The following is a 15,360-nucleotide window of genomic DNA, read 5'->3' on the forward strand; positions in this document are numbered from 1 at the left end:
AAATATACAAATACACAACTTTATATTTAATTCATTGTTGCCATATTTTTTATATATGTGTCATTACACAAACAATTTCGAAATTATGGAGGACTGAAACTGACAAAATCAAAAACAAATAAATTAATGAATAAATAATAAATGATAAATTAAATAAATTTATAAATAAACAACTATAAAATGATATAGTTCTAGTTTTTGTAAATGTATTTTTAGAGAAACAAATTCTATTATCAGTTATGGAGGACTAAAACTGCAAAATCAAAAGTCAATATAAAGAAATAAAATGTGACATAAAATTATATTTAGTATTTACATTTATTTATTTCCTATTTCTCTTTTCTCTTCTTTCTCTTTTTTGACTTTTATTTAAAAGCACAGACTGCTCTCCGCCCTCTACCTGTTCTCGCAGTAGACGATCTTGAGGTCCATGTTGACTCGGGTGACGAACATCTGACAGTCGATGCGAACCTCGTTGATGGTCGGCGGCGGGAGGGCGTGAGCCACCACCACCATCCCCATGATCTGATTGGGCACCGAGCGGCTGTGCGTCAACGCCATCCTGATGCGAAGACGTCCCGTGACGTGGATCACCTGAGCGGGGAAGAAAAGACAGAGGAAGAAAGAGTTTATATTAATATTATATTATTATTATTATTATTATTATTATTAGATAAGAGTCCAGAAGTCACGACGGTCACGTGACACTGAAGCTGAGGTCAGTTCTGATCCAAACAAGGTGATCGACGGAAACCTTTTGTGGATTTTACCTCTCATATTTTTTTGTTCTTCTCCTGAGCTGACTCTCAGGATGAAGTGAACGAAACAGAAAGAAAGAAAGAAAGAAAGAAAGAAAGAAAGAAAGAGAGAGGAGAGGTGGAAGAAGAGGAGATGGCAGTCAGAGGGAGAGTGAAGGGTGTAATTATCCAGGGCTTTAAACTCGTGTGAAGCTTCAGAAGTCTGTCGGATGCGACGGATCTGCGAGAAATGTTAATGAGCTGCTGCCGCTCGCAGGGGAAATGTTTGTCTTTTAAACGCAGTGTCACTTTCTGTCCCTCGCTTTTCCGTCTCTCTTTAAATGTGACAAATATGAGGTCGAACAAGGAAGGACAGACGTAGAGTCAGGAAGTCTGAAGGTTCAGAGCAGAAACATCCTCGGCTGACATTTGTACTCAACGTCTCATAACATCAGGACATTTTGTGATTATCAGACACAAAACCAGGTGATATCAAGGAGACCTGAGAACACTTATATCTACAGTATGTCTGTGGTGTCAAACTGGATGTTCGTTTATGAGATTTCTTTCTGTTATTTGGTGTTAAAACGGTGTGTGATTCTGTTGCAGTGATTTTCTTTGTGTTAAAATCAGGTGTTTTAAGGAGACGTGCAGACCCTTTCTGGGGTTTTTGTGGCGTCAGAACTGGATGTTTTTAAGACCTGTGGACTTTTTCTGTGCTTATTGTGCTGTCGAAAATCAAGGTCTTTGTGAGGAGACCTGGAGGCATTTCCAAGAGTCTTCCCTGGTGTTTTTAAGGAGACCTACAGACATCTCCAGCTGTTTTAGTGGCGTAGAATCTAGGTGTGTTTTGAGGAGATCTGAAGATATTTCTTGTTTTTTGGGGTGTTTTTTAGGACACCTGCAGAGATCTCCAGCTGTTTCTATGGAATAAAACACAATGTTTTTAAGGAGACCTTTAAGGAGACCTGGAGACATTTGTTCTGATCTTTTCACTCTTTTTGCCGTATTGTTTCTGACTGTTTTAAGCAGCTACTTAGCAGCTTTAGCATGTTTGAAGGCTGCTGGCTGTCGCTGGAGCTTCGTGTGTTGATCTGGACGCGAGACGTGAAACTGATATTAATCCTGTAAACTACCGGCTGCTTCCTCCTCCGTCAGGTCTCTGCTGCAACACAGAGGCTTTAAAACTACTAACTGTAACACTGTGTGTGTGTGTGTGTGTGTGTGTGTGTAGTAATATATGCATACGTGTGGATGAATATTTATGTGCGTCTCTGTCTCCACAGCGATTTGCATGTGATCTGAGTCTGCCAGGTGGAACATGCTATACCACACACACACACACACACACACACACACACACACACACACTCACACACACACACACACACTCACACTCTCTCAGTACTTCATTGATCAGGAATGCGTTTGTTTTAGAGGCTGCAGTGTTTACGACCGCTTGAACACAAAAGACAGATTGTAAACTCTGAACTCGGAGCAGAAACAGACTCTGTTTCTAACTTTGATCATCTTTTGTGTTTCAGAGTTTAACATTGTTGATTATGTTGCAGATTAAAGTGATTTAAGTGAAAAAAAACTGTACAAGAATAATCTAAAACTGTTAATATGAATCAAACTCAAATTCAGATAGAAATATAAACATTCGTATCATCAGTATAACATCAAAGTCACGTCACACTTACTCAAAACTTAACTTTACAACTGCTAATGAAACTTCCTGTGCAGATGTTTCACAATAAAAGCCTTCCTTCATTTCAATGTGAGACATCAGCAGAAAAATGTCAACTTTCTCTCCTGCTCATTATTCAATTTCTTTATAAATATAATATTTTGTCTCTAGTTTGTCTTTTAAAGTTTAATTAAACATTAAGCATTATTGTTTTCATTACACTTACATGTTTATTTAAGAAAGTTAGACTGCAGTGGAAGAGAACATTTAAATTATAAAGGAAATATTAACGAACATATAGATGCATTCAGATATACGACACACACCTGAACCTGACAATAAAAAAATACACACCACGAGTCACTCACACACACACACACACACACGCACACACACACACACACACCTATTCGTCCACGTGGGATTACAGATTTCCATACGGATCACTTCATTTGACGGTGAGCCAGCAGCTGATAATATATTCTGCTGTCACACTCACACACTGGTCAGATCTCATAATCTTGTCTCTCCAGGATGTGACGGAGAGTCAGCAGGTTTATCATGTTAACACTGATCCTGTGTGTGTGTGTGTGTGTGTGTGTGTGTGTGTGTGTGTGTGTGTGTGTGGTCATGCTGCGGCTGCATATTTACACGCCTGCTGTGACAGAAACACGACGCCGCTGCGATCAAATTCACTTTAATTGCACCTTGTCTGCAGCATTCAGTGGTGAGGAGGCGCACTGCGACCAACCGAACACCCCTCGTCTCACCACAACACTAAAGACAGTGAAGCTACGTGAGCTACAGGTGTGGAGGTGTTGATGAGCTCACCTTATATCCTGAGGACTTGATGTGAACTCCTCTTTTTGTGAGCGTCGACTTCATCCGGACGAAGAAGGATCGCTCCAGCGTGTTGTCAGGAGCCAGGAGGCTGGGACTGCTCGACTCCACTGAAACACACAAAACACACAAAAACGTCTTTATTTATATATTTAAGTTTTACAGAAAACACTCAGAATGGTAGATCCAAACAGGGACGCACATTTATACATGTTATGGATCGGACAAGACGGCTAACATCAGTTCAGAGAGTAGAAAACCGACACGAGTGGTTTTAATCGCCGTAAAACAAATAAATACATTAATTCTCTCAGCGGGACCAGTCGGCCAATCACAGCTGCTGTCAAACTGCCAATCATCTGAGAGCAGCTCATGGCGATCAAACAGCGAGATGTCAAAACACGTCAGGAGCCGAGACGAGAGGAAAAACCAGACCAACAGGACGTTCACGCACAAATCAGCCGCGTTAAGAAGAAATATCTCATTTTGTTTGAAAGCTGCGATTGTCTGAGGTCATGACCGTCAAAATAAAAGTCTTATCCCAGACAGGAAGTAGATTTTTTTTTCCTCGTCAGCCGAGCAGCAGCAGCAGAAATCAGCTGCATATTCATAAATCCATCCATCAGAGGGAGTGACGGAGGAGAGACAGCTGGGAGACGTGTCATCACACACACACACACACACACACACACACACACAGACACACACACACACACACACACAGACACACACAGACACACACAGACACACACACACACAGAGGAAGTCAACATGTTTATTTATTCATTTAAACCTGGTGATTTTTAGAGTGATCTAGAGACGATGATCAGACGATTTTGTGTTCACAGGAATGTCGACCATCCCGTCGAAACAAAGCCAGGTGTTTTTAAGGACACCTGGAGACATTTCCAGGTGTTTTTAAGGACACCTGGAGACATTTCCAGGTGTTTTTAAGGATATCTGGAGACATTTCCAGGTGTTTTTAAGGATATCTGGGGACATAACAAGGCATTTTTGTGGCAAATAAAGTCAACAATATTTAACAGGAAGTCAAAACATTTCCAGCCATTTTTGTGGTATCAGAACCGGGTGTTTTTAAGTAGACCAGGAGACGTTCCCAGGTGATTTTGTCACAACAGAACCAGGTGTTTCTAAGGACACCTGGAAACATCTCCAGCCATGTTTGTGACGACCAGAACTGGTATTTTAAGCCAAACCACGTTTATTCTGGCGATTGTATCGTATGTTCTGAAAATCAGGATCAGGATGGATCGAGTCCTGAAGTTTAAACTAATCACAAATATATATTTGAACATATGACTCTGTAGTTTGTCTTCAGAGGTCCGTCTCCTCCCGATAAATCGTTTACTGTGTGTCTTTGTACATGATGTACTTTATGTTTACTGTATATTTCGATTTGTACCAGTGTGTGTTTTTGTGTTGTGAACACTGTGCGGCAGGTTGTTTTTCCTCCTTTTACAACACACACAGACACGCACGCACGCACGCACGCACGCACGCACGCACGCACGCGCACACACACACGCACACACACACACACACACACACACACACACAGAGGTCTCTGGCGGACGCGGTGGTTTGATCAGCGCTGATACGTGTTGACAACGTCTAATCTGAAAAAATTGAAAGAAATGAATTAATATGCAAATTCATCCTTTATAATATAAATGTCCTTGAAGGGGGAGAGACAAGAGGGGGGAGGGAGGGAGGGAGAGAGAGGAAGAGAATAAAGGGGAGGAGGGACAACAAATGAAAGGAGGAGACGGATGAAAGAAAAGAGAAAAAAGAGAAAAAAGACAGAAGGAAAAAAGGAAATAGAGATAAATGAAAAGGGAGAAGGAGGAAGTAAAGAGGAAGGGAAGAAGCAAAAGACAAAGAGATCAGAAGGAAAGGAAGAAAGAGGGATGGAGAGGTCCTAAACGAGGGCAGGAAATGATAAAAGTCGGAGGAAGGAGGACAGGAAGTAAGGGAGGAAAAAGGTAAAGCAATGAATCCAGAGGAAACGAAAGAGGAAAACAGGAAGACTGAAAGGGAAGAGGATGAGAGGAAAGGACAGAAGTGACAGGAAGAGGAACATAAGGTGAAAGAAAAGAAAGATAAAAGAGGGAATGAGGAAATAGAAAAAAAGGTATAAAGGAGAGGTGGAGGGGAAGCAAAGGATGGAGGAAAGAGAGAAGGGAGAGTAACTGGAAAAAGAGATAAAAGAAGGAAAAGGGGGAAAAGATGGAGAGAGAGGTGATGGAGGAGAGGAAAGAGGCTTCCCCAGACGACCTCCATCCTCTATCCCTCCATCCCTCCGTCAGTCGGTCCGTTCTCTCTCTCGGTCCTCCAGGAAATCAGCCGACGATCTGACGGAGGAATAATGATGATGGAGGGAGGACGGACGAACGACAGGGGAGCAGGACCCTCCCTCCCTCTCTCTCTCCCTCTCTCGCTCTCTCTCTCTTTGTTATTCACTTTGAATTAATAGGATTAGTTTCCCCAAAGCAACACACACACACACACACACACACACACACACACACACACACACACACACACACAGCAACACACACACGCACGCACACACACACACACACACACACACACACACACACACACACACACAGTATCTCTTTCATTGTCATACACACCAGGTCTGCCCTTTCACTTCAACAAACACACACACACACACACACACACACACACACACACACCTCCTTGCCAAGGCTGTGTGTGTGTGTGTGTGTGTGTGTGTGTGTGTGTGTGTGTGTGTGTGTGCAATTAAACAATTCCTGCATGAAGAGAGAAGAGACAAAAGAGGATGAAAGCGAGAAGAAGAAGAAGAAGAAGAAGAAGAAGAAGTTGATAGAAGAAGATAAAATGAAAACATAGGAGCCTCGATAAAGAAGCAGAAGAAGAAGAAAAGAAAGACAAGAGGAGAAAAAGATGGAAGGGAGGGGAAAAAAGAGGAGGAACAAGAGGTGGAGTGGTGGAAAAGAAGAAGAAGTAGTAGAAGGGGATAGGAAGAAAAGAAAAAAGACAATCAGATGAAGAAAAAGATATGGAGGATGAGGAGAAGAGGAAGAGTTTCAGGAACGACAAGAAGAAGAAGAAGTAGTAGTTGAGGAAGAGGAATAAAAGTAGAGGGAATGAAAGAAGAGGAGGAGGAGGAGGAAGAGGAGGACAAGGACCATGTGGGGATTCAGAGGTGTTTTCTCATTCTGCTCATTCGGCGAGCGTTGCCGTGGCGTCTTCGGGGACGCCGCTCCTACAAGACAAAGATTAGCGCTACAAAGGCAGCAGGTGGCTGCCGGCTCCGCCGCCGCCCGACTCTGGGACCTAATTATCTACGGCGCGGAAACTTTCCCTCGTTTGAAGGACAAATGATTAATTAAAAAGAACAACTCACCTACGCCTGTGATCTTTGGACAATACCCAGAGTGCCGAGGGTTTCTCTGCACGTGTGTGTGTGTGTGTGTGTGTGTGTGTGAAGTCTCAGTGGGACGGTGTATCATTGTCAGACAGTCTAATAGCGCTGCCTGGTTCAGGGAGCCCGTTGTGTCCGACTGATAACTAGCTAACGTGACGGCGCCACGCGGGACGAGACAAAGCGAGCTACAGCAAGGTCAACGCAACCTTCACCAGCCGCCGCCACCGCCGCCGCCATGAAGACAAGACGAAGTGACGGCAGAGTGAGGAAGACACACATTTAATTGGCTTAACAAGTGAAACACAACGCAGCAGATAAGACGGACACATGTAGCAGCAGAGCGAGTCATTTAGCAACTTTAAGTGCCTGGAAACAAACAGAAGACGCTCAGAAAACAAGTTTACACGGAAGAAAATAGATTTATTATTTCTCAGCCTAGCAAACAAGAAAGTTTAGGCAACAGGAAGTAGCTGGAGCGCGTTTTTATGGCTCTTTTATAAAATCTGTGGCTGCATCCAAATCTCCCCGGCTAGCTGCTTCCCCCCGTTTCCAGTGTTTATGCTAAGCTAAGCTTACTGCATCCCGATTCCACCTCCGAGTCTCCAACTTCTCACGCTCAAAAACAACATGAATCATTTCCTCCAAAATTGTTGAACTTTATTTCCCGCTTTCTTCTCCATCAATTCCTCCTTCCTCTAACCCCTTTTTTACCCACAATGCAACAGCAGCGGGAGCCGAGGGACATCAGAGAGGTGGCGGGCGAGAGGCAATCATGACAAATGTGCTGTAGCTCGCTCGCTTGCATGCTCACACACACACACACACACACACACACACACGAATATATAAGAGCAGACATAACCGAAATATACAGTATATAAACCCACACACACACACACACACACACACACACACACACACACACACACACACACACACACACGAATATATAAGAGCAGACATAACCGAAATATACAGTATATAAACCCACACACACACACACACACACAGAGGTGTGTGTGTGTGTGTGTGTGTGTGTGTGTGTGGAGGCATTCATCACACACACAGCGTATTGTCAGTGAAAGTTTAATTGTGTAAACACTCTGTAACTGTCCTGTCATATTCCTGCCTCTCCGGCTCACTATCGCCTCCTCGCCTGTAATTGAATTGCTACCGTCAGGGGGGAGGACGGGGGAGGACGGGGGAGGACGGGGGAGGAGGCGGGGGAGGAGGCGAGACTCGCCTTATGAATAGAGTGTGTTTCCTATCAGCCGGGATTTGACAAATTGTGTCAGGGAGAAAAGCCCAAGTGATAATTTTTCGGTTTACTGAAGGTGGTGGAGGAGGAAGAGGAGGAGGAGGAGGCAGAGGTACAGGTGGGGGGAGAAAAGGGAGGAGAGCGGGAGAAAAAGAGGGATAAGGTGGATGGAGGGAAAGAAGAGAAGGAACCAGAGGACAAAACAGGTGGAGGGGGAGGAGGTTCAGGTAGGAAGAAGGGAGGAGGATGTAGAGAAGGAGAGCAGGAAGGGGAAGACGAGGAAGAGGAGGAGGAAAAGATGGAGGAAGAGGAAAAGGTCTGTACTGGATGTACAGGTAGGAAGAAGAGGAGAGGAAAAGAGGGAGAGGATACAAAAGGAGAGACATGAGGAGGAGGAGGGTGATGGGAAAGAGGGGAGGATGTGATGAGGAGAAGAAAAAGAAGAAGAAGAAGGTAAAAAAGGTGGATGAGGAAGAGGGGGAGAGGAGGAGACATGTTGGAAGAGGAGGACAAAAGGATGGAGGAAGATGACTAGAGGAAGAGGAGGAATGATGAAAAAGGAAGTGAAGAAGAAGGGAAAGACAAGAAGAAGCAAGAGGAGGACAAAACAGGTGGAGGGGGAGGAGGTTCAGGTAGGAAGAAGGGAGGAGGATGTAGAGATTAGGAAGGAGAGCAAGAAGGGGAAGATGGGGAAGAGGAAAAGGTCTGTACCTGATGTACAGGTAGGAAGAAGAGGAGGTAGAAAAGAGGAGGAGGATACAAAAGGAGAGACATGAGGAGGAGGAGGGTGATAAAGAAAGAGGGGAGGATGTGATGAGGAGAAGAAGAGGAAGGAAGTAAAAAAGGTGGACGAGGAAGAGGGGGAGAGGAGGAGACATGTTGGAAGAGGAGGAAGAAAGGATGGAGGAAGAGGAGGAATGATGAAAAAGGAAGTGAAGAAGAAGCGAAAGACAAGAAGAAGCAAGAGGAGGAGGACAGGAAGGTGGAGGAAGATGGAAGGAGAAGAGTAAAGATGAGAGGAGAGACAGGAAGAGGAGGTGCAATTTCACAAAATAAAACATGAAATAAAAGTAAAAATAAAAGAGTTTAGACGGATAAATTAATTACACACACTTTTTACTTTCTCACACAGAAGTACAGTGTGTGTGTGTGTGTGTGTGTGTGTGAGAGAGATGGTAGATATCCTCAAAGCCTTTTCCCACAATGCAACAGCCTGGGAACCGAAGGTAAAGAAAGGTAAGACAACTCCTCCTTCTCTTCTTCACCTCCTCTCCTCCCTCCTCCTGCCTCCCCCTCTCTGCAGTGATATAAAAGGACTTTTATTTTGACGGTCTTATCAGGACAATGAGCTCAAATCAAACAGCGCTCTAATAGTCTGGAGACGCCTTGATCCCGGCTTCGTCTTTCTTTCTTTCCCTCCTCTTCCTCCTCCCGTCTTTCCTCCGCTGAGATGCCTCCCCTCCTCCTCCTGCTCATCTTCCTCCCCCTCGTCTCCCCCGCCTCTCTTCTCCTGTGACGGGACTCTTAAGACTGTTCTAAGCTGTCTTTAGCTTCTCCTCTTCCTCTTATGGGAAATGAAAAGAAGACAGAGGGAAAGAGGATAAAAGAGGGGGGCAGGAGTAGAGACGGAGAAAGAAGAGTGTGGCCAAAAGTATGTGGACGCAGTTCTTAATGTGCACCATCACGTACGGTGGTCGAGGCGTCCACATACATTTGGCCACGAAGGGAAGAGATGACGAGAGGAGAGAGGAGGGAGGACGAGGAGAGTAAATGAGAAGACAATTTGTTTTCTCTGATACGGACGACGAGACTGACAGCTCGTCTTTGTTTTGAACGAGGTCAGAGGTCTCACACACACACACACACACACACGCATACATACATAATGGAAAGATAATAAGTAATTGTCTGTATCTGCAACCTGCATAATTACTTCCAGAGACAGAGAGAGAAAGAAAGAGAGAGAGACGTGATTAAAGGACAGAAAGTGGAAAGAGGTGTAGAAATAGAGAAGAAGAAGACAAAGGAGAAAAAAGTGTAATTTACAATTATACCATTAAAGTCTGTTCGCCAACATTAGCATGTAAATGTTGGTTGTTAGCGTGCGTTATCTCTCTGGCTATGAATGACATACAACTGTAAAATTGCGTTGGAAATTGGCGAAAACATTTCTGGTACTGATCACAGTAAACGTTGTGTTGATGCTGAGAGTTGTGTTGTCTCGTTTCCTCTGCTGTTAAATGTTTAAACACTCGATAAAATGCATTCCTGCTTCTTTTTGGCTTCCATGTCGCTCCAACGAGAAGAAGAATGACTTCCAAACTTGTGAAACGGGAGAATCAGAGGAGCACCTGAACGCAGCATTGGTTTACCGAGAAGCAAGGCACCAACAAAGAGAGATAAGTGAGCTGCATTATGGGAAATCTGTCGTCAATCTGTCTTGACTTTATATAAGAGCAACAGCTTTTTAAAGAGTCTTAATAAAATGGTGGAAATGTGGAAAATGACTGTTAAAGAAATCAGACGTAGCAAGATGCTAACATCAACGCAGCAAAACAACAAAACATTTAACTGAGTTTTTGCCAAAAATGTAGTTAAATGTAAACATCCAAAAACTTTTTGGATGTGAAACACTGAAAGAAAGACTGAAAACATGAAGGTAAGAAACACCAAAAAGACAATAAACTTCAAGATAAAATATGATATTGGAAAATGACAAAACAAATGAAAAATAAGGAAATAAAAAACACAAGAAAGACAAAAAGTAGATTCAATTAGAAAAGATAAAAAAAGGAAATCATGAAAGAAAACAGTCTCACACACACACACACACACACACACAGATCCAGAGCTGTTAGTCTTCAACACACATCAGCTAGAAAAAAAAACGTAAATATAAACAAACACAACAAATATCACAAATATCAGATTTCCCGCAGAGAGGACGGGTGCCTGAACGCAGCGTCCGGTGGCTCCTCGTGTGGCATTTACTCTGAAAACACCTCGATCACAAGACAAACACTGAATCTAACAGCAAACACAAAGAGGATCTCTCTGGAGCCTACATTACCCACAATGCAACACAGAGACTGCAGCCACATTTGGAATCAACATTCTGGCTGATCCGGTCACAAGCAGGCGGGTCGGTATGTAGGTTATTATTTAATGCCGAATTCACAAGAAGGCACCGGCGATTGAGAATTTGTTGTTGCGGTTTCATAAAGTTTGTTTAAGTTTTCTTTTCACTCGACAACTCTTAAAATCGCATGATTCGTAAAGGGAGTCTGGTGAGGTTGTGGTTAGTTCACAGAGGACGTAGGTGGAGAACGCGGTCCTTCGTTAACAGATTATCTTTATTATGTTTTAGTTTCCCTCTGGGTGACGCTCGTTCATTGACAGGAAGCTCGACTACATCTGGATATTAAATCTTTAAAAAATGGCTGCAGTTGAGCTTTGAATCCATGGCGGCTCGCCCACACCTCCACTCTTTAGTTTTCATCTCCATCGCTCTCTCTTGTCCTTTGTTTCTCAGAGTTCTTATTTCCTCTCCTCTAATTTCTCTCTCGCCTCTCGGTTCGTGTTTGGCGAGACGACAGCGGCGTCCCCAGATAAAAGACGACCAAACAAGAAAGGGAAGTATGAAAAAAGAAAAACACAAGAAGAAGAAGAATAGGGACGAAGAAGAAACAGAGAGGGCGAGGATAACAGAGCGAGGAGTGTGTTGGGTGTAATTGAATCCAGGCGGCGGCGGAGAGAGGACAGATGGATGGACTGAACAGATTAGCATCCGTAATCAGAGGAAGGCGTGCGGAGGAATAGACGCGGCGGCCGTGTTCATCGAGCTGCTAACTGGTTTCACAAACACGTCTGTGAAGAGCCGCGCCGGCTTCTGATGAACACAAACTACGACTTATTGTCTCTGATCAGACGGAACAGACGCACACATGTCACCTCACACCATCACACCATCACCGAGTCTGAGGAGGAGACGCCGCCGCCATCAGCCGCCATCAGCCGCCATCAGCCGCCATCAGCCGCCATCAGCTCTGATCCAGAGACGAGCGTCAGAAGATAAAAACACTAATGAGGCATTCAGACAGAACGCCAGGTGAAGTATCGACACGTCGAGATCACAAAGTCAACGATGGGACGAGAATTTAGAGAATGTTCCTTCCTTCCTTCTTTGTTTCTTCCCTGGTCTTTCCTTCTTTCCTTCCCTCCATCAGTCTCTCTTTCCTTGCGTCCTTACTTCCTTCTGTGTTTCCTTCTTTCTCTTTCCTTCCTTCTTGTCTTTCCTTCTTTCATTTCCTCCTTCCTTCTCTCTTTCCTTCCTTCCTTCCTTACTTCCTTCTGTGTTTCCTTCTTTCTATTTCCTTTTGTCCTTGACTTTCCTTCTTTCCTTCCCTCATTCAGTCTCTCTTTCCTTCCTTCTGTCCTTCCTTCTGTGTTTCCTTCTTTCTCTTTCCTCCCTTCTTTGTTTGATTGCTTCTTAGTCTTTCTGTCTTTCATTTCCTCCTTCCTTCTCTTTCCTTCTCTCTTTCCTTCCTTCCTTCTTTGTTTTCTTCCTTGTCTTTCATTCTTTCCTTCTCTCTTTCCTTCCTTCCTTCTTTGTTTTCTTCCTTGTCTTTCATTCTTTCCTTCCCTCCCTCCTTCCTTCCTTCCTTCTCTTTCCTTCTGTGCTTCCTTCTTTGTCTTTCCTTCCTTTTTTGGTTCATTACTTCTTTCTCTTTCCTTCTCTCACTTTCATGCCACCATGTAGAAATTCTTGAGTAAAGTTCCTGCAGCCACATTTGAATGAAAATAGAAGTACAACATTAAAGTATTTGCTTCAAATAAACTAAAAGTAAAAGTACTCTTGATGTAGAATTTATGTTATTGTATTATAAAAGTTTTGTTCACAGGTTGTGAATCTCACCAAGGTATCAATAAAGTTTTATCCATCCATCTTTACTTATTTGTTGACTATATGTCGTATTATTCTGCAAAGTTACAAATGTAATCAAATAAACGTAGTAAAACATAAATGTACTTTTACTAGTTACTCTTCTACTTCCTGTCCCTGCCGTCACTTCCTTCCTGTTTTACTTCCTTCTCTCCTCTTAACACCGAATCTTTTAAAAAGTATTTACTGTTTTCTCTCCTTTCGTTTTTTTTTGTTCCCTGCTCTGAGTCGCAATTTTCATCTGTCGTGTTAAAAACTTAAAACACACACTTGTCATTTTATACCCTAAAGACACACAGACACACACACACAGACACACAGACAACACACACACACACACACACACACACACACACACACACACACACACACACACACACACACACACACACACCCTCGCTGCCTCTCGACAAATTAAAAGTTGAGTCTTGGACCTTGAGAAGTTCCCGTGTTATCGCCGTGGTGACAGACAGATAGGAGAGAGGAGCGCTTTATTTGCCGTCCGGAGTCGCCCTGTCCTCTGGTGCCGTTATCTGAGCAGCTCCGGCTCCCATTGTAAACAGCCCCGTCCTCGTTAAGGAGCCTAATTAGAAAACTCTAATAATAATAGCCTGTGATTGGCTATTGTGTACTCTAAAGATTCCATTTAGAGCGGCGGCGGGCGGGCGGCAGTTTAATAAAACTTAACCAAACGGATAATTTTGCTTTAGTAATAATCCTCCGCCTCTGAAAAGTTCTTTGTTTGCCTCAAGTGGTTTTATTGCTTTTCTTTAAAAAACACTCATGACCCTGATTTAATTAATTTGAGCACTTTCGCTAAATCCATTGTGACTAATTCTCCCAGTGAGCGAGCGCAGAGTGGATCTGCTGTATGGAAATCATTCAGCAGGTCTGACAAAGAGGCCGAGGCGCTTTACCTTCCAGGAAACAGCTGCACAGCTGCACAGCTGCACAGCGACGCTCCTCCAGCAGCTGAAGGACTCACCTCGTGTAGCTGTCGTGTGTTTGTCTTTACAGGAGCACAGATACAGTCCTCACACTCCACACGTTTACATCACATGTCGAAGAGGATTTGAAGCGAACTTTTAAGACTTCACAATGAAATAAAAGTGTGATGTGGTCGCAGGATGACGCGGTGTACGATGCGTGGCTGCGGACGTAAACAGAGACTGGAGGTAAACAAACCACCAGACAAAGGCTGCGTCTCAGTTCAGGTCTGCATCCTTCAGAGGAGCAACACATGAAGTCCTGTCCCAGTCTGAAGCTCCTCCAGATGCTCCTTCTGCTCCCTGTTTCTGGAGGATGCACCGCTACGATCCTTCGTGGCCTCACATATCCCAAGACTCCCGAAAAAGAAGATAGAAAGAGAGAAAATGGCGACATCGCGTGGCGTAGATCGTAACTTTCGCGGGCCTGGGCGGCAGAAATCGTGACGTAAGGGTAAAACATCTGGTGACGCAACCAGGAAATGCTCCAAAGGCGAGACCGTCACATTTAACAACGGCTGACGAGGTTAACAAGGTCTCTCTGAAGGACTCGCCTTCAAAGACCACAAAGGCCGAGTCCTTCAGAGGATGCAGACCCTGAACTGAGACACAGTCATGATGGAGAGAAGTCTGTCAGCGAGCGTGTTGCTGTCAGGAGACGACGAGGAAATGCAACGACTCCATCAAACGCTTCGTACTTTAACTCTGAATCACAAAAGGCAAAAACCACCTCTAGCTAGCATACAAACTTTTGAAGTTTACGTAAAACTTCTAATGTGAAATTCTTCAAGATGCTTCATGGAAACACGGCTACTGTCATGGCCGCCGTGGAGTCATACACCCATCAGAACAACGAGCCAATCATCTGCAAGGAGCCGCGGTCGGTTATTTACTGTTACGGCTGCAAATATCTAATTAGATTTGGGCAACAAAAGCACTTTGGTTAAGGTGGTTTCAATTTAATAGAAAAACACAGTTTGTGAAATAATGATGAAGTTTTAATCTTTAAGACTTTTGTATCAGGAAGAATCTGATGACAGGACGATCAAACACACAGAGAGAGAGAGAGTGTTTGTACCACCAGATCTGACCTTTGCCTTCTGTCCTGCAGTCCGAGTGACATTTTCAAATGCAAATACAAACATGCTGCACCACACACACACACACACACACACACACACACACACACACACACAGTTTGTCCTTGGGGAGCAGCCGCCTGCCGATGGCCGCTCTAAATGACATTAAACGTAGGTGACTGTAAACTTGGGTAATTATGATAAATGTGAGCGATTATGACGAATTATTCCCCTCCATTGTGCTAATAGTGTAATTAGCAACAATAATCAAAGACTTATGATGTTGAAATAAGGGGACGCCGCGGACAATTAGACTGCAAGGAGCTAATAATGGAGAACTTATGGTGTTTTCCTGGAGGGCAGAATTACTGTTACTTCCAGGGGGACTTTGA

The 15,360-nt window shown here is 43.8% G+C and overlaps 1 protein-coding gene across 1 annotated transcript in view; it reads right to left on the reverse strand.

The window, feature by feature from the left end:
• LOC115565890 (neuronal PAS domain-containing protein 3-like) overlaps nt 1-15,360 on the reverse strand; it is a 105,231-nt gene that overhangs the window by 24,256 nt on the left and 65,615 nt on the right. Inside the window, exons 4-5 of the mRNA XM_030391538.1 lie at nt 3,259-3,377; nt 401-594 (exon numbers count right to left, since the gene is read on the reverse strand). Of these exons, the coding sequence (XP_030247398.1) occupies nt 401-594; nt 3,259-3,377 (313 nt within the window). The remainder of the gene's footprint in view (nt 1-400; nt 595-3,258; nt 3,378-15,360) is intronic.

Source organism: Sparus aurata, chromosome 16 (assembly GCF_900880675.1).
Source record: "Sparus aurata chromosome 16, fSpaAur1.1, whole genome shotgun sequence".
NCBI lineage: Eukaryota > Metazoa > Chordata > Actinopteri > Spariformes > Sparidae > Sparus > Sparus aurata.